General features: G+C 45.9%; 1 protein-coding gene across 3 annotated transcripts in view; it reads left to right on the top strand.

The window, feature by feature from the left end:
• LOC139048144 (mitotic checkpoint serine/threonine-protein kinase BUB1-like) overlaps positions 1-19,889 on the top strand; it is a 373,386-nt gene that overhangs the window by 347,159 nt on the left and 6,338 nt on the right. For all 3 annotated transcript variants that reach the window (XM_070522664.1, XM_070522663.1, XM_070522665.1), the window contains one exon: positions 6,409-6,518. In XM_070522664.1, coding sequence (XP_070378765.1) covers positions 6,409-6,518 — 110 coding nt within the window. The remainder of the gene's footprint in view (positions 1-6,408; positions 6,519-19,889) is intronic.

Genomic DNA, 19,889 nt, shown 5'->3' with positions numbered 1-19,889 from the left:
TGCGCACCTTGGCAGCACAAGTAGAAACCACGTGTCGCGAAGTGCATCTTTTTTATTCTGCATTCAAGGACCAAGATGTCCGGACCACGAAAACAGTACTCAGCTGCTTTCAAGAGAAAGGTTAGAAAGAGAAAGCCGCACAGGACATCGGCAACAGTGCGGCCGGGAGGCAGTTTGGCGTCGACAGAAGGAAGACCTTTTCGCATGAAGTGGAACGCGAAGAAGCCGTCGCGGCCCGAAGAGTGGGACATTCTCGGAAATCGAACTCGCCCTGACGGAGTTCGTACGCCAACAGCAAGCCGCGCATCTAGCTGTGAGTGTGGAGCTTATGCAGGCAAAAGCTAAGGAGCTTGCAAGAGAAAAAGGGCTACTGAGCTCCGCCTTCAAAGCAAGCAAGCACTGGATTTATCGCTACATGTGCCGTGCTGGATTATCCTTGCGCCGCCGAACTTCGATTTTGCAAATGCTGCTCGAATCGTTCGAAGAGCTGCTTGTGGCTTTTCAATGCCACATTATTTTGCTGCGCAAGTCCAAGAACTTGCAGCTAGGGCAAATCGGCAATGCTGACCAAACGCCGGTTTATGTGGACGTGCCATCACCCCTCACCGTGCACGAAAGGGCTCTAAATAAGTTTATGTCCGGTCCATTGGCAACGAGAAAACGCAAGTTAGTGTCATGTTGTTGTGCACGGCAGACGGATGCAAGTTCCCGTCCTACGTTTTCAAGCGCAAGACAGTGCCTAAAGGTGAGGAGCTGCTAAAAAAATGTGGTCGTGAGATGCCATGAGAAAGGCTGGATGAACGAGAATCTTGTGCTCGACTGGATAAAGTCCGTCTGGTGTAGGCGGCCTGGCGCACTGTTGTCGTTCCCGTCCATCCTCGTGCTGGACGCATTTCGTTGCAATTTGGCTGACTCAGTGAAGAGGCTGTTGTGCAAATCCGGCACTGAACTTGTCGTTATCCTGGGTGGTATGACGTCTCAGCTGCAGCCTTTAGATGTTTGTGTGAACAAGCCGTTGAAGGACACGGTCAAGCAGTGTTGTTACGCAGATCGGATGCGCTCAGGTGAGCCTGCAGTGACGCCGACCGGGCGGCTGAAGCGGGCTTCGCCAGCCGCGCTATGCAAGTGGATTGTGGATGCACGGGCCAGCATACCAGAGGACCTTGTGCGTCGCACATTCAAGAAGTGCGGCATCTCAAACGCGCTCGATGACACGGAGGATGAGTACCTCTGGGAAAACATATCCGACAAGGAACTATCCTAGAAGAGCACAGCTGAGCAAGATAGCGATTGAAGTGCAGAGTGCAATTTGAATAAATGTTTTCCTCGAGTTTTCCTAACTCGTATTATGCGCGGATAAAACTTTTTTTTCCATTTCGCGTCCCAGAAATTTGACCTCATACTATATGCGGGTACGTATTATATGCGGGTTCTTATGGCACCTACAGTTGACTCTCGTTACAACGGACCCTGATAATCTGACAAAAATAGTCCGTGTTATCGCAAGTCAGTAATATCCGAAATGCCTCACTTCCAAAACTTTGGTTGTGATGTGTAACAAAAGTGAGTGACGAACGTAAAAAAAAAAAAGAAAAAAAAAGGTTACGATTGCATCGATTGCAATAGCAAATTAGTAGACAGCTATGCGAAGTAAGGATAATAGTTTTATTGGCCGCATAAAGACGTAAACTTTCGCTTACTAACTAAATTAACAAACACTATGTTATGCGCGCACAGGTAAACATGAACACATTTCGCTCGATGACCCCGGAAAGTTGCTGTGAAAACATTGGAGTGAGGAAGCACGGTAGCAGCAGCAAGTGAATTGACCTTCATGTTGTCTCTCGCTTTAACACAAAGTTAACGTCGAAAGCACAGCGCATACAAAGCTACCGGCATTGTGCGCACTTTGTCCATATCGCAGAGCGGTTTCAAGATATAAGGCGCGGCCATGCCATAAGCAGCAGCCACCGAATTAGAACCCGCCCCTGTTCCTTGCCTCCCTCCTGTGCCTCGGGCGCGAAAAAAGACGGCGCGCTTCCGCCCCGCCTTCCTCTCTCGCGCAGACGATATTGAGCCGTGATTGTTGGCTGACCCTCGCAAGTCAGTTGTCAGCCTCTATCGACACAGCAAATGTTTGTTTTATACACCCAATTTTAAAAAAAATTGCCACTAATTTAGTCTGCTGTAGCCGATAGTCTGTTGCAGCACAGTCCGTTCAAAGCGAACTTCGTTGCATTAATAAAATAGGTAGTGCAAACTTAAGTTGAAATATGGTCCGTTATATCCGAAACTCTGTTGTACCTTGTCTGTTGTAATGAACGTAGACTGTGTATCATCCTTCTTCAATGTATTTTTTATGTTCATAGTATACTTCATTAGCCATTGCCGTAATCTTATTACATATACATTTTACGCACTTTACAGCGACTGTTTTAAGGCCCCTTTATAGCCACGTCGCATCTACTTCTCGTAATTCATCACCACATTGCCAACTCAGTAGTAACACTAGCCTGGCACTTTTTGGCCATTCTTGGCCCTTGTGCCACAAAACAATCATTTTTATCCAAATATATTGCAGTCTGCCAAATGTAACATAATGAAGCAAATGTTTTGATTGATGCTGATGATTTGCCTCATGATTGTGTGAAAGAAAGCCACGGAACGGTCGGTTCCTTCTCCATGCTTCACTCTATAACAGAGGCGTTCATATTCTGCAACTTCTCCACATTCAATGCACTCTTTATTTGCAGTCTCATCTGCTTCCGTAGCACACATGCTTCCGTTGCAGAGGTGATGTGAGAAAACGATATAGGCAGGGAGGCCAGTGCCCCTCCCCACCACCTTCCTCTGCCCGGCTGCTGATTGTGCTCTCTCGTTTAACTGCTTCCTGGGTGCTCCGATCATGTGTAACAAGCCACGGCTGTCGGCATTAAAGAATGGCTCTGGTATAACAACTGCAAAGAGGTTCCGCGGGTGGCAAGCAATATGCAAGCACTGCCGAGGCATCACTTCGGTGGCCCCAAAAGGGGCCTTTTGAAAATTGCGAGAAGTCTGTCGCGGCAGCCTGTCGGCTTGAGAAATCCAGAAGAAACGCTGAAGAGAGATCGCCACAAGAATCTTGGCACGTACATCTCACTGGCTTGCACGAGAGAAGCCTACGTCCGTCAGCCATGCATGCTTTACACAAAGCTTGCCGACATCCTTCTCCAAGGCATCCAAGCACTCCACGTAGTGCGGCGAAAGGTTCCTCGCGAAAACGAAGCGCCGGGGGGCTGAATCATGTCGGGCCTCCTGTGAGGACAACGTTGAGGCAGCCTACCCTGCCGCGTCATCACTGCCGTCGTCGCCATCGTTAACCGTTGAAAGCATGTTAGCGACGATCGTCTCATCGGTTAGAAGCACTTAGCTTCCAAACCTATAGCTGTGTGCTTTTCACCGGCAACGGCATGCATTGCCGATGATCAGCGGGCGGATCAGCCATCTTCGCTTTCGGCGGCGATTCAAGCAAAATTGAGAAGCCGCGTGGCCAGGAATGACTTCCACATTACCAACCAAAACGAAAGCGAGCGATTAAGCTGTTCGAAGAACTGCACTGAATGAGGATCCAGCGAGCAACATGATGATGATGTTGATAGTGATCTAAAGAAAAGATGCTTGAGAGAAAATCTGGGGGCTTTTGCTCCTTGAATATATGATTCTGCCTAGGCACTATGAAAAAGGTTTCTTTAACGCGTGTTGTAGGTGTTAGTCCCTAGGCGTTCTGGCATTGTGGAGTGGGGTCGAGTTTGTTTACTCTTGGACGCTGCCTGTTGGTGCGGTAAAATAGGTGAAGCAGCGGGCACTGATGCCCGATTTGGCGACCGCTGTGTTGGACAGACTGTCTCGTACCTGCGGCAGGTGAGAGACAGTCTGCCTTGTGCCAGGGTGTATAAGCGTGCCAGGGGGGTGTATTGGCTGTTCGCTATCACCAATACACCCAATTTTTATGCGAACACCCCCTGGCATGCTTCGGCCTTCACGGCCCCAACCCACGGGCCGTCCTACTTCCAGCTTTGATACCCCCGCTACCCCTTGGGTGCCCTGGAGATCCTGTGCTGCCTGCTTTATTACAACCTCAGGTCCTCTCCTGAGCCCTCTGTTTGCCGATTACATGTGCCTTCGTGGAGCAGTGCTTGTAAAAAAATTCAATCTATCGGCGACGAAAAAAGAGACCCGCGACTTGTACAACACCAGTCAGAACCTTGCCCCTTCAGACACAGCGATCACTAAATGGGGCGTCCATGCCCACTGGCCCACCACGCGGGCAGCCAGCGGCGGAGCGTAAACAAACTCGACCGCACTCCAATGCCGGCATGTCTAGGGGACGAACGCATATAACATGCAGTAAGAAACCTCCTCTGTAGTGCCTAGGTAGAGTCATATATTCAACCCTGCTGTTAACAGCACAAAATGCAGACGAGAGACAAGACAAGAAGACGCCACAAGCGCTGACTTTCAACGTTTATTTTGAAAGAAGCACGGCTTCTTATACCATTGCCCACACGTGTCAGAGAGCATATATTCAAGGAGCAAAAGCCCCGAGATTTTCTCTCTCACGCCCGCCCTTACTCGCCTCTGCACACGAACAGCTGGCGATCCCTCAAATGAACCTCTCGTGCGGGTACATGACTCAGCGCAGTCTGCTTGTGGTGCAGTTGGCGTGGTCCATTTGTGTTTCGGAGGGTAGGGCGGTGTAGAGCTATGAGCGCAGCCCATTCATGTTCGGAGGGGTGGAAGGGCAACGGGAGAGAGCCGCGCGGAGATAGCTGGAAAATGGGCACGCGGTGGCTGTTGTAGCAGTGTCCCATCGTGCAGCGGCTCATATTTCTCGTTTTCTTTTTTTTTTGTCTTTTCAAGGATTTCACATTTTACTACCTTTCGGCTCGGACACCCAGCAGCCAGACTTCATTGTTATAACCGATAATGCGGCGTCTGGGCATTGTAGTAAGGGGCTGTTTCTCCATGGAAAACATACAAAAGTCAACAGTGCAGCAGCTTCTCATTGTTATAACCGATATATTGTTAAAAGCGGTATACAGTTGCCGACTGATTTTTCGGACTCTAAAAATCTGGACATGCTCGATTATTCGGTCTGCTTCACGGCACTGCCATTATCCCCATAAACCATAATGTATAACAACTGCCGACAGTTCGGACACCTTGAAACCTCTTGTCCGATTTTTCGGACACTCCTTGAGGCAAGTCGATCGAGAGCACCATGCGCCGACTCTGACCGGTGCGTGGTTCGACTTGCTAAACACCATTTTTGTTTTCAATGGAGCCTCGTTGCTGTCCCACGAAGTTGCACTACTGCAAATCCCTGCTCGTCATCATCGTTTGTGCCTGGTCCGATAGAGTGACTGCAGCAGTTCCGGTCTCAGCTTAGTAAGCCATGTCAAGACAATCCAGCAGCTGATTTGTTTCTTCGCGCACGACGCTGCGAGCAGGCCACGTTTTCTGTTTGTGCGACTGGTGTCGGCGTGACAGCGGGGTAGTGTTTGCTTTGTGTGCTGTGTCGAGGTTGCGGTGATCCAGCGCGGCACACGAAAACATCGCGTCAACTGTCTAATGGCGCCGACAGTGCCTGCGCAGACTGCACTGGGGAATGCCAGCAAGCGGGTGCCAGGGGGCCTAGGATTTGTCGCCTTCCGATGGGCTCCCTACTGATGCCGAAAATGTTCTGCCGGGACCTGCGCAGTGGTTGCACTGTGATTCCGGACACCGTCTCATTTGGCAATTTCACAGGTGCTGACACTGCTGTACTGACATGCGCAGAACTCGACGATGGCGAGATCATTCGTCAGTTTTTTGCTGCACTGCCGGACGATGACTCTGAGTCGGAAGATGACGCACCATGTGCTACGCTGCCGTTGCATGCGGAGCGTGTACAAGCAGTGACTGTGCTTTCAGCCGCCTATAGTGACCGTACGACCCTCTCCGAGATTCAGGCTTATCTGATTGCACGTAAACAGAACAGCATGCAATGGCGCATTCGCGATTTCTTCAAGCCTACTACCGAGCCCGAATAAGTGCCTTGAAATAAGGGATATTTTTTTCTTTTTTTTCTTAATCTGCTTTTTCGGACACCTGTTTATTCGGACATTTCCACAGTCCTCGGGAGGTCCGAATAAACGGTCAGCGACTGTAGTTATAAGTGGGCTCGACGGTATCTCTCATTTACAAGAAGTGCTTTGTTTGTGACGAACTGCCATAACTTGTTTGTTTCAGTTTCGAGTGAAGGTAGTATCTTTGTCGTACCACTTCTTCATTTGCACAAAGTTGGTGCAGCTCCTTCTTAAGGGATATTGCTAAAGGAATTGTCCAGTTGTTGATGCACTACAGCCGAGATGCCTGTGTTGCATGCAGACTGACTGGTTTGGCCTTCTGGGATGCCTGCACGTGCTCTTGTTCGGAGACTACATGGAAATCGAGAAGATGCCCACTGGCGCCTGGAGCATCCGGCACAAGTTCAAAAGGTGCATCTCTTTTGCCAGGAGGGTGTATTGCAGATCTGGTCACTGCGTGTACGCAAATCCAATTATGACATATTTGTCTGTATGCTAAAAACAGCTTGATTCTATACTGATTATTATATTTGAAGCCATGTAAAGCGAACCTAAAAATGCAGCTGGGCAGGACATATAATGCATAGGATAGATAACCTTAGACCATTTGAGTTACAGAATGCGTGCCAAGGAAAGGGAAGCGCAGTTGAGGACAACAGAAAACTAGGTGGGGAGATGAAAGGACAAAATTTGAAGTTGCAAGTTGGAATCGGCTGGCGCAAGACGGGGGTTATTACCCGCCATGGTTGCTCAGTGGCTATGGTGTTAGGCTGCTGAGCACAAGGTCGCGGGATCGTATCCCGGCCACGGCAACCGCATTTCGATGGAGGCGAAATGCGAAAACACCCGTGTACTTAGATTTAGGTACACGTTAAAGAACCCCAGGTGGACAAAATTTCCGGAGTCCTCCACTACGGCGTGCCTCATAATCAGAAAGTGGTTTTGGCACGTAAAACCCCATAATTTTAAGATGGGGGTTATTGGAGATGCCTTCATCCTGCAGTGAACATAGTAGGCTGATGATATTGATGATAAACCTGTGTGATGAGTTCGTTACACATGACAGAACAGAGCTGCGCTACAATGTGGAACCACCTCGTGATGACCTGATTCATGCAGCAGCGCGTGTAAGTAACGCTGCAACCTAATAGCATCTAGCTCTCTGTTGAGTTATGTAATAATGCACCATGCCCATTATTGTCTGAACATACTAACAAGCTTGCTGAACTGTATACAGTCCAGTCCACTTATAACAGTACCACATATGGTAATATATCAGTTTTAACAATGAGTAGAGGGGGGACCCTGCACCTGAAAACGTTGTTTTAAATACTCTATCGATTTTGATGAAACTTGCTTAGTTTATGTATTTCAGTGTACTAGTTTTAAATATGCATCCAGTTTTCTTTCAAAGTAAATAACTTTCCAGAAGTTGAAAAAATTCAGCTTTATTGTATAATTTGCTTGGAGGCGAGCTATCTACCAAACTATACTTGGCATAATAAATATCGACATATGAAAATGTGGGACTAACAAAGAGATCAAATAAGGAGGTATGGTGTCCTAACCCAATTTTATATCAAATGAGAACATTGCAAACTTCACTGAGGGAAATCCATCTAACTGCTAAGAAACATTTGTTTTTAATTTTCTAATAAATGCAACAATGTTATTTCTTAAATTTGTACTCTACTCAGCTTTGCCTTTCTCTGAGAAAAAAAAAAAGGAATTGCAGTGATAGCTCAAGTAGAAGCAGAGATAATGCACCTTCAATAAGGCATCATCATGAAAATTGTGGTTTTGAGAAACCAACAAAAAACATTTCACAGCTGATATATCGAAAGACAGTTTGAAAAAAACGGCACCAAAAGCCATCACTAAGCAGTAAGTATAATTCATGGCGGTTTGGCCGTTGCCAGGTCAACTACATAGTGTGCACTGCGAGCACGTACACCTCAAAAGGATAACATGTTTTTGGGCCCTCAGTTCCCTGTGAGCGCCATCCCGATGCAACTTCGCTGCAGATCTCGCGAACCAGAGTCAGTTTAGTAGCAAGACTGTAATCCTGATTGCTCTGCACCAGCTATGCAGAACCACCGCAAATATTGCGCGAGAAAACGCCGAGATTGTTCACTGTTGCAAGTCTGACAATGTACAGAGCAGCAGGCTTCACGGCCAAGGCTGTTGCACTGTTGGCGGTCGGATCTTGAACAAAATGCCGAGTCTGTTGCTCCATGGCCGTCATAGATGCAATCTTGTTGAGCGTAGCTTGCTCATGTGCTTTTATGTTATCCACTTCCTCCTCAGTTATGATAGCCGTGTTCAATTCTCATGCGAGTGTAACCGATGTGTGGATGTGCCTGATCCGACAGAGCAGTTGAGGTGTCGACGTTTGACGGCAGTACAACTTCAGCGGTGAGCTGCTGGGTATCCTGTGCAGACTGCGATGACGAAATCGCTTTCGGAAGTTTATTGCATCTTGCAAGTTGCCGCCCATAACAACTCACGGAACAAAACTTTGTCGGACCACCAGCATATCCAGCTTTGCAGTTGCAGTACTAAGACAAAATGGCGGCTGTTTTCGTCGTTTGAGCACTTGTGGCCCTTGGAGCCAATCATCACTGGCCATCTTGGTCATATGCTCAGAGGGGCCAATATTGGCATGCACGGCGCATTCCTCTGCTCTTGTTTTTTTTCGCGACCGCAGCGCCGGCAATATTGTTGACCAACGAATAAAGCCAGAAACATGAGCTTTCGAATGATACCTAAATGACTCTGGCAGAGTGCGTAATTATCGAGTTATGCTCGACGAAAATCGGGCGCCATTTGTCCCTAATTCAAAGGGCAGCACTTGCGGATTCTTGTCTTTAGGTCACGATAACAGAGGAACTGCGCGGTATTTTGTAACCGAATTTCGGAGACAGGGGCAGAAACGCGTCAGGAACATGAAAATTAAAAATTGAAAATTCGAATCTTGGGCCAATTTTCGGTGCCAAGGACCCAGGTCCTTATTGAAGTAATGTTCATCCTCTTTTCCATCAATAATAATGAAACTTGCTAGCCTTGTTAAAGTTCTTGGCTGATTTCAAATATGTAATTAATTTTGTTGTCGGTCAATTAGTTTCTGTGATATGATATAACAATTAGCTTCTATGACTTCCATTGTTTAAGGCCACAATGGAAAATAAATGGCACAATAAAAAATTATCTGTAAGGCATGTTTAGATAGCATAAAGACTAAGGAATGAAAGATAGCAAGCACATTTTTTTTGTGTGACCCTTAATAGATGTTTTACAGCCCGTTCAATACAAGCCCACAATATATGGCAGCCATGTGGCAGAAGTTGTAGCAGAATTAAATTCCAAAGCGAAAACAAAAAAAAATTGCTTGCTGTACTGCATAGAGTATATAGAGCATAGAGTACTGCATAGAGAGTTCTATCGGTTCTTGGTGTTGAGATATCAAGGCCTGAATATTACATGGAGCCCAAAGTATATGTTTTGAGAAAAGTACAAAAAACAAACAGCAATAAATGTGAGGCGATATGGCATTCAGAACAACTATTTTTGATACTCGCTCTAAACACATAAAACTTTCAGCACACATCCAATGTTGTGTGCTCCTTAAAAATATGCAATTACATTTTTCTGAGGAAAATAAAAGAACTAGTTACAATTCTTCTTGTGTTAAAAACTTGGGATGTGATTTGCAAAAAATGTATTGCAACAACATTGCTAAAATGAAGCAGGTATGTTCCTGGGTGTTCAGATACTGCAAGTTGTCATTTGGATGTTTGTATCGGTGCTTTAGCCAAAGTTATGAAATTCTAAAGTTTCAGCTTATGAAGGTGAATCTTAGTTGGTGATTTCTACAGCATTTCAAAATATTTAAGTGTCCTAAGACGCTATGTCTAGTTTCTGTGCACTCTCCGGCTCGCCTGCATTCAGGGACAAAAAATAATGATGAGAATTCAAGGAGTAGAAGGGACACAATGGTGATCCCAAAATTTGATACTTTAAAGAAGCTATACCTAAGAAATACTGGGAAAATATAACTTTCAATCTTCAAAACGGAAATAATAACAAAATAATTACAAATGCAAAAGTATCCCGCTCATGTAGACATTAGGCGCACATAGAGGCTCGTAACAGAATCTGGAATGCACCAACTCGCGTAGAGGCATGGGAATAGGCATCGGCACATTGTATGCAGTCTCTGCGGGGATAAAGGGCAATGGTTAGCTTTGCTGCTGCGTTATTGCTGATACAGTATCTTGTTGGCTCGTCTAAACCTTAGGATAAGTGCCTCCTCTTTCTTGCCGCAGGAAGATGCTTGCACTTCGCTTTTCGTGGAGGCGTGTTTCATTTCAAACTTTTTCTTTGTTTAGAGAGGGTCGATTTGTCGGTTGCGTTCACAATACGATGAACAAAGAAACAGTGTATCAGGGGTTTTCGAAGCGACCCACTGCCAGGCCTAGCAGATGAGCTAGGCCTAGTTGCCATAGTAACAGCCAATCAGAAGGCACCTTTCAGTGCACTGGCGCACTGAGCCAATAGGAGGGCCATGTGCATCACGAGCTTCGTCAGTCTGGCCCCTGATAGTTTTACGTTTGTGCTTTTTCTATGTGGCCATGGTCGGTGAGGATGCAGGGAACTGAAAGACGGAACTTTGAGCTTTCAAACGATACTGATATAGCAGCGCTCGGTCACGGGAAACACAAGAAATAGCTCCGTGAACTCTGGTGTTTCTGCACGATTTATGGGTCATTTCTCACCGTCCGCGCTGACAAAATAATTTTTTTTCTGACAGTTGGTTTAGTGGTCGGCCCACAACCCCTGCCGACCGCTAAACCAAGAGTGGGTGGGGAGGGGTCCCTCAGGACTCAATGAAGTTATTTCCTCCTCCTCTGTCAGTTAGGGTGCGTTTTGGGGCAAATCGTTTTGATATGGTGTAGATTAGGCATTACAAATGCCGAAAGTAGTTCCCAAAAGTAAATTCTTTTTTTAGATTTTTGGTTTTTAAGGCCCGTGTCCCCCCTTAAATAAATTGTCTATGTGGGCAGACGAAAACTGTTTTAACCTAAACCCCCAAAAAAAAAAGTATGTGTGTCATGTTCTCTAACAAGAGAGGTATACAGCCGGGCTCGTAATAGAGCTCAATGGAGAACGACTACAGTCAAAGACCGATAATTTGGACTCCATGGAGAACGTAAATACCGTATTTACTCGAATCTAGGTCGACCCCGATTCTAAGCCGACCCCCTAAAGTCCGAAACCAACAAAAAAAAAATAAATATATTACCTCGAATGTAGGCCGAACAAAAAAAGCGAGGACAGCATTCACAAAATGCAAACAACATTTATTGAAACTGAACGTGCAGAGCTCATTCAACGTCATCGTCGCTGTGTTCCTTGTCACTGTGAGCTTCAAACAGTGCACTATCTTTGGTACTGTCAAGCGCATTAGATAAGCTACACTTTTTAAAGGCGTGCACGATCAAACTACTTGGGATGTCGTCCCACGCTGCAGCTACCCAGCCCGCCAGCTGCGATAGCGATGCACGTTTGATGCAGCTCGTTGCCGTTAGCATGTGGTCTTCATCCGTCAACCAGTCCGTGTAATATTTCCGCAGACGATCCTTGAAAGGTTTGTCGATGCAGACATCAAGTGGCTGCAACTGGCACGTCGTACCGCCCAGTATGACAGTGAGGTCCGTGTTCGCTTGGGCGTGCACAGCCTTCAAGTTGTCGGTCAAGTGCCCACGGTAAGAGTCGACGACAAGGAGCGAGTTCTTTGTCAAAAGGGTTCCTGGACGCCGTCGCCACACAATCTTAACCCACTCTTTCACCATCGCACCCATCATCCACTCTTTCTCATTTGCCCGCACAATGACATCTTTTGAGAAAGTTTCTCGAGCAGGCAGTGTCTTCCTTTTGAATATCACATAAGGAGGGAGTTTATGTCCATCAGCTGTGCAGCACAGCATCACAGTTGTGCGCTACTTCTCGTAGGCTGCAGAGCGCACCTTCACCTCCTTGGCACTCTTTTCATTCACGGTGTACGCCATTGGCATGTCAAAATACACAGCCATCTGGTCGGCGTTGCCGATTTGCCCGAGGTTGTAGCCTGCCGCTTCTCTCTTTCGCAGCACGTAGCGCTGAAAAGCTTGGCAGCTTCTGGGTGATTGAAGTGTGACGTCGGAGGCTGAAGCCGAAGCGCTTCATGAATTTCTGAAGCCAGCCCAGGCTGGCTTTGAAATCCTATGGCGTTAGGCCTCGCTCCCTCGAAAGTTCCCTAGCTTTCGCTTGGAACACTTCTGTTGTCACTGGAAGGGCAGCTGCTCTCTTCGTCCGAACAAAGTCGGCCAAAACTGTCTCCACTTAGTGGTGACTGCCTTTCTTTGGTTCGCTGAATGCCATCCTCATTGCAGCGCACGCAAAAAGCTGCCGTCGTTGTCCCCTCCAACGACGGACGTTTTTCTCGTCGACGCCGAAGTCCCGCCCGGCTTCAAGGTTCGACGATGCCTCTGTGGCTACCACAACTTTTCGCTTGAAAGCGGCACTGTAGTGGCATCTCCTGCTTGGTGCCATCGCGATAACACCATGCCGCACACCGATACAGCACGGCCGACACGACGCAGGTCAAAATGGCGACTTCGCTTGTGTAAGGTTGGCTACTGGCAAGGCTAGTAGTGGCTGCGATACTGACTTTTCTAGGTGGCACTAGCTATGCACCATATTTAGCAGTTTCAATAAAAAACTGGTGCATTTCTTAAAAATCCTCGAAGCTAAGCTGACCCTATAGTTTAGAATGTGATTATTTAAAAACTATTGGCCTAGATTGGAATAAATACGGTAATTCCGAATGATCAAATGCGTGAAAAAATTCAATGTGTTAAAAAAATCATTGTATTTATGTTTTAAGACCCCTGTGCAAGGAACAAATGATCGATGCATTGCTGCATGCACTTCCACTTAGGTACAACCAAGTTCGCCTGTATTTCCGCCAGTTTTGAACTTTGCTGTACGCCGATGCAAGGACTGCAAAGGCTCGAGTCAGATCCATCTTTGGAAGGCTCCGGAGCACACAACACATCATCATCAGAGTCAGTCGCTGTTTGACGGTGGGAGAACTTGCTCAGTTGTTTGGCTTCATTCAGTTCGGCACACGACGAAACCGCGCTGTCAATGTCTGCAAAGTCTTAAAAAATCTAACATTGACAGGAATCGGCTCACTGCAGCCATGTAGGTCATCAAAGATGTCTGCATTTGAGCTTGTTGTGGTAGGCGGCAGTTCAGCCTTTTCAATTGCCGAGTCGGGCTCATTTGAACTGTAAGGGCGTCGTTGGTGCCATTTGATGTGGCCTATCATAACTTCACGAGAAGGAATTCTTGAAGTCAGCACAGCGCTGTCTGGAAAGCAAACTAAACAAGCAGGCACAGCATGGCAGAACGCTGTCCACAATGCATACTCAAAAAACAGAATGGCGATAGCGGGTCATGCGCGGGGGTGCTGGAAAAGGATGTGATGATCGCGATGTTGATGCGACCTCACAATTCAGGCAAAGCCTCAAAGATCGGCATTTGCAGCTAAATCTCAGAGGCATAAAGTGGCACCCAATGCAAAGTCTCAGAGATTAGCGTGTTATCTGTGAAGCCATACTTGGTGTCTCGTCGATGTTGCCGGAGAAGATAATGGTGGAAGAGTTGGTGTATGCTACAGCCACGGATGGAGTCTGGATAAATGAATGCAGAGCTAGCGGCTGTACAAAATATTGGTTTTCTTTACACATTAAGTCTATTGGGCCATTGGTGATGCCGTGAAGCTGATCCAAATTACCGAGCATGTCCGAATTATCGGTTGGCGACTGTATCTGTAAGCTGTGAACATAAATTTTTAGGTATCATCTTAGACTGCAGGTTAACTTTTGTCCCGCACCTAAAGTATCTTAAAGCAAAATGCCTCAATACTGTGAACCTACTGAAGCTCTTGTCACGCACTACCTAGGGAACAGACAGGAGATGCCTTATAAGCTTGCACAAAAGTCCAATGTGGTCACGCCTCGACTATGGAGCAATAGTCTATAACACTACTAGGCCTAGTGCTCTGAAAATGCTAGATCCTATCCACTACTTAGGCATCCGCCTTGCTACAGGTGCTTTCTGGACGACAAATCCTCTACGACACGCCTGTACGACAAATCTAACGAATGGTCTCTATACTTCTGTAGGACATATTTAAGCTTTTCATATGCCCTGAAGGTAAAATCAGCTGTAGATCATCCATGCCATTCAATTATTCACGGCTTGTCCACGGCCAGGCTGTTCCATAACCGCCTCGCCACTAAGCCTCCTCTGTCCTTCCGGTTGGAAGCACTGTCGGAAAAAAACGGACGTCCCTCTTTAAGAGAATGTCCTATTGGCTCCTACTCGGCTTCCACCGCCTTGGGAGTGGCAGACCATCCAGTGTGATGTCTATTTGTCGAAATATCAAAACGAGCACCTGAGGCACACATACTTTCGCATTTTCTTGAGCTTGAGGAGAAGTATTCCTGTGCTGAATTTTATACAGATGCTTCAAAGTTTCCTGCTGGTGTTGCTTATGCAGCTCTAGGATTGATGTTTTTAATAATTGGTACATTAAATCCATATACAAGTAATTTTACGGCTGAAGCATATGTGATTCTTTCTGCAGTAAACACATGAAGCAAACAAATCTCACTAAGGCTGTTGTCTTCACGGACTCGTTGAGCATAGTCCAGGCCGTATTGAGTTTATGAAAACCTGAAAACACTGTATATTTAACTAACTATTGGCATTGCTACTGCTCTGCTTATATGGATAAATAAGTCATCATCCTTTGCTGGGTGCATGGCCACAGTAGCATAAAGGGCAATGAAGCTGCTGACAAGAATACTAGCTCAGTAGCTTTTAGTGGCACTGACACAAACATACCCATTCTAGCCACGGGCCTCAAACCCATACTTGTGTCACCAGCTGAAGGACTGGCACATTTGCGGAAACAGTGGGATTCCCAGGTATCCAATAAACTGCCCTTGATCAAACCCAAATTAGGGCACTGGATATTGGAGAAAACAACACAAGGAAGTGCTCCTTTGTCGATTAAGAATACCTTCGGCACCACTCTTACCTACTGACTGGAAGTGTCGAAGATGTAGTGTCCAGTGCAGGGAAATAGAAACTGAGCTTTCATTCTGCGTATCATCAGCACATGCCACTTCACCCAGCACTTTCTTTCTTAGTAATGAACCACTTTCTAACCTGGAAACAGTTTTTACCTCTTTAGGTGAGGTTAATATGTCAGAAACCATTTGGCCGGGTCGTGTGTAGCACAGCCTCGCCTTTGAGGCTGTAGCTGCACTGGCACGAGTTTTTGCAGCATGTGCATCTCAGCTCTTGCTTTACTGCAAGAGCCCTGTGAAGGCAGTAGTCTGCTCGTCTGCATTTTATTACATGACTTCCTGGTAGCAAAACTTTTATGCTCATAGCTCACATCATCACTCATTGACATTACTTTGATGCTTATATATTTTGCGCATTTCACAGCGACCCGTTTTTAGGCCTCTTTGCAGCCACATTACAGCTTTCATTTGCAACTCATTTGATTATTTCATATAGAAAACAGACTATTACCATATGTCATGGTGTTCTTTGGCCATAGCTGGCCCTTGCACCGTTAAATACCACACCTCAACATGGAGGCAGACACAACAGGGAAACAGTCCATATTTACTCAAATCTAGGTTGGCCCAGATTCTAAGCAGACCCCCAAAAGTCTGAAGCCGGAAGAAGAAAAAATATATAAAAATACCTTACCTCGAATGTAAGCTGAACAAAAATGCAAAAACGGCATTTATTGAATAATCTGTCATCATCACTGCTAGCCTCATCTGTCTTTTATCGCTGTCATCTTCAGTACGCTATCTTCAAACAGGAAGTGCCATCCTCGTTGCGGCGCGTGCAAAAAGCATCTCCTATTGCCCCCTCCAACGACGAACGTTTTTCGCATCAATGCTGAAGTCACCACCTGGCTTGAAGGTTTGACGATACCTCGGTGGCTAGCACAACTTTTTGTTTGAAAGCGGCACTATAGTGGCATCGCCTGTTTAGTTCTGTTACAATAGCGCCACGCCATATGCCAATACCATAGAATAGAGAACCAGCTCCAATATGACATAGGTCAAAATGGCGACGTCGCTCGTGTGCTTCAGTTAGCCACTGGTGCCGCTAGTAGCGGCTGCGATACTGACTTTTCTAGATGGCACTAGCTATGCACCATATTTATCAACTTCAATTAAAAATTGGTGTGTTTTCTTTAAAATCTCGAATCTAAGTGACCCTAGAGTTCAGTATATGATTATTTGAAAAAAAAAAAAAACTGTCGGCTTAGATTAGAATAAATGCGGTATTTACAATATAGTATTTACAAGGAGAGCAAACATTGGACCATATGGTAAAATGCACATGCCAGATCAAAAGCATCTGCTTCATTGACGCTGCTCTAGAGGAATATTACAATAGCAATATTTTTACATTGAAACTATAAGAAGTCAGCAGAAGATTTCCAAAAATTTATTAATCTGAAAAGCTTGTAAGTGTGGCGTTCGTACTAATGAGGTTCAGTATAGTCATCGGCACAACTTGGTTCACAGAGTCAGCATAGTTCTTGTCATGATAATGCCATGCCATGCATGTCATGAATTTATCTTTCTTGTCATGCACGTCATGGTTTGATATACAGACCATGGCAGTCGTGCCAATTATTTTGTTACATACATGGCATGACATGTAATTACGTCACATGCATTTCGTGACAAGCATATCCAGAATATATCTTGCTGAAGAAATGCATCTGATGTCATTCAGTCCATTTAGTCATATCATTTGACACACATGGCATGACATAAATGACATGAGGGCATGGTATCGTGGTCATTTCTTTAACTGGATACGTATCAGAATGTGTGGCGAGACATGCGTGCATTACCTGACGTGGATTGACATGTTCACGCATGTCTGTCATTAATGTCATGTCATGTGGTACATAGTATTCATGTCATTCATATTCAGATATACATATTTATTGTTCTAAAATGGCCGTGACGTCATGTCATTCATACCATTTGTCATGACTTACATGTCATGGCAGGCATGTGATGTTATTGATGTCATCACATGATACGCACTTGTATGCCTTGTCATTCATGTTAATCCATAGGCTGTTAATCCATCCAGACGCACACACGAGTGGAGAATGTTTCAGTGGTTCTGAGCCAGCACAGTGAAAGTAGATAACTAGATAAGGAGGCAAGTGCTGGCATCTGCGATTGGACTACTTCCCCCTTCTTAGCTTGTTTTGGCTAGTCGAAAATTGCAGCATGCAATGGAAGGATAAAAATATCGCACAAATGGATCCTCAGCAAAAAGAAGTTGGCATAGGGAGGGCGTGCATGTGCCAGATGGGCTCTACAACGTTATACTGCCACCCAGAAATGTTTATTATGCCCAGAGAAATACATTCTACCCAGCAGCTCCAATTAGCCAGTGCCAAAGTGGTCAGTGGGCAGCCATCTCTCGTTTCGTTTGGGACAGGGCAGTCTCTGGCTATTCCCCCCTAAATGTTTCAGTTTTGTCTGGCGTAATAGTGCATCTTTAGTATGTATACGTCACTTTAATGTGGCGAGTTTTCTTGTTTTTCTGATGTTACGCGACATAGGCGAAGTAGGAGCAGCCTTTCAAAAAATTTAGACCAGCAGCGTAGGGGTCCTTGTGAAAAATGCATAGTTGTAAAGAATTTTGTTTGTGTTTGCCATTATCATGCATAATTGGTGTATACATGTCATGTCAGATGGGGAGGTATAGCAGTTTTTGTGGTGCCACATGACACAGGCGAAGTGGGGAAGGCCCTAAAGAATTTTCACCACTCATGGATGTCAGTTGCAGAAATGGAATAGAAACAGTTGGAAAAGATTTATTTACAGTGCCCCATGTGATTCATGTCATGTCATCCATGTAGGTCATGCATACGTCGTCATATGCTGATTGATATACTGAAGAAATGGCTATGACAGCATCATGTCATTCAAACTATTTATGTCATGACATGTCATTCCTGCTATGTATGCATGCGTGTCATGCTACCCTAAGCCTATTCTGATATTGACACCGGAACTTGTTTATCTTATATGGGTGAGCGCTTTTCACTGTATAACAAATGTTATCGCTGAGCGAAGGATGTGCCTGCATGTATTAGAAGCTTCCGGAATGTTATCGATGGCTCTACCTGTTGTCTGTTGTTGCTGAACCTTGTGTAATATGATTTCATGCATGTGCGACGCGAATGGTGTAGAACTTCCTGGAAGACGCGCGGGCACCAGCAATTGCTGTGGAATGTTCGATGGGTCATGTATAAAAGCTGACATGCTTGACCCGCTGATCAGATTTTCGCCGATCACCGACTGTGTTCGCAGCTGTCGCCGTTTTTTTTAGGGCTCAAGTTTGCTAGATAAAACGCTAGTTTCGTCATTCCCGGTTTTGCTGCTTTCTTCGCCGTCACTACTATGTGACAATATATGTCCAGTTGAAGAAAGAAGCATGAAGGCATGATGATTTCAGAGGCTAGATGGATGGATTGAAAATGCTTGAAAAGGAAAAAGCAGTGGTGCCCGCCCTTTGTACGATCCCAGAAATGCACCACAAAAGCAGCCTTGAGCAGCGGACAGCCCAGTTTTTGAAGATAAGTCTCCGTTTTGCCCGAAAGGCGAAGCATCGATTGCGATAGCAAATTAGTAGACCGCTATACTGAAAGTAAGGATGGTAGTTTTATCGACCATATAAACTTTTCAACATTCGTTTACTAGCCAAACTAACAAGCATGGTGTCACATGCGCACAAGCAAACATGAACATGTCTTGCTCAATGATTGTGGAAACTCTTTATCAAAATGCTGGAGCGAGTAAATGTGGTAGCAGGAGCGAGGGAATTGGCCTTTGTGTGGCCTCTCGCTTCAACACGAACTAAGCGACTAGAACACAGCGCGGTGCCTCTAGATGTGTAGACTCTATCTCCATTGCATATCACTTTCAAGATAAGGGCTGTGTGGCTGTGCTGTATGCAGCAGTCGCTGTAGAGTAGAACGCCTCTCCTGTTTGTGCCAATCAAGTTTCGGGAACTCGGAATGCCCGTGATGCGGCCCGATTTCCGTCCGTGTCCACACGCGTGATAATTTTCCTTTTAATTGTGGCATCGTGATGAACGCTTGGCATGTCTTCGCAGTTGGCACTTCCATGCTGGTAGAGCAAACACAGAAAACGGGAAGACTGACGGTGGACTAACCTAAGCACGTGTACTATAGCACATGGAGGAAGCTATGGCAGCTAGGCTTGAAGAACGTACGAGGCGGCCCTTTTTTAAATGGTGATGGTGATATAGCCACACAGATTTAGGGTCGCTCTCAATTCTAACGTGCACACAATTTTTGGACCCATTTTATCAGAAACAAAGTGCGCGCTAGATTTGAGTAAATATGGTATTGCTGCCTCGTTCTGCGAAGAGATCTCCGATGAGGCGATAATTGAGGTTGGCATTGAGCAACAGAGACGACGGCAGTGGCAGTGACAAGACTGACAGTTGCCTGTCTTTGAACCCAACCCGGATGTTCACGCAAAGAGCACTGTCTTCAATCAAGGCGTTCATTGATTTCGTGCACGCTAGAGGATTGCTGCCAGCGCTTGCGCAGCAGCTGGACACGATGCACACCAC

This window comes from Dermacentor albipictus, chromosome 7 (assembly GCF_038994185.2).
Source record: "Dermacentor albipictus isolate Rhodes 1998 colony chromosome 7, USDA_Dalb.pri_finalv2, whole genome shotgun sequence".
In the NCBI taxonomy this organism is placed as follows: domain Eukaryota; kingdom Metazoa; phylum Arthropoda; class Arachnida; order Ixodida; family Ixodidae; genus Dermacentor; species Dermacentor albipictus.
This window is presented reverse-complemented; position numbering and strand designations above follow the sequence as displayed.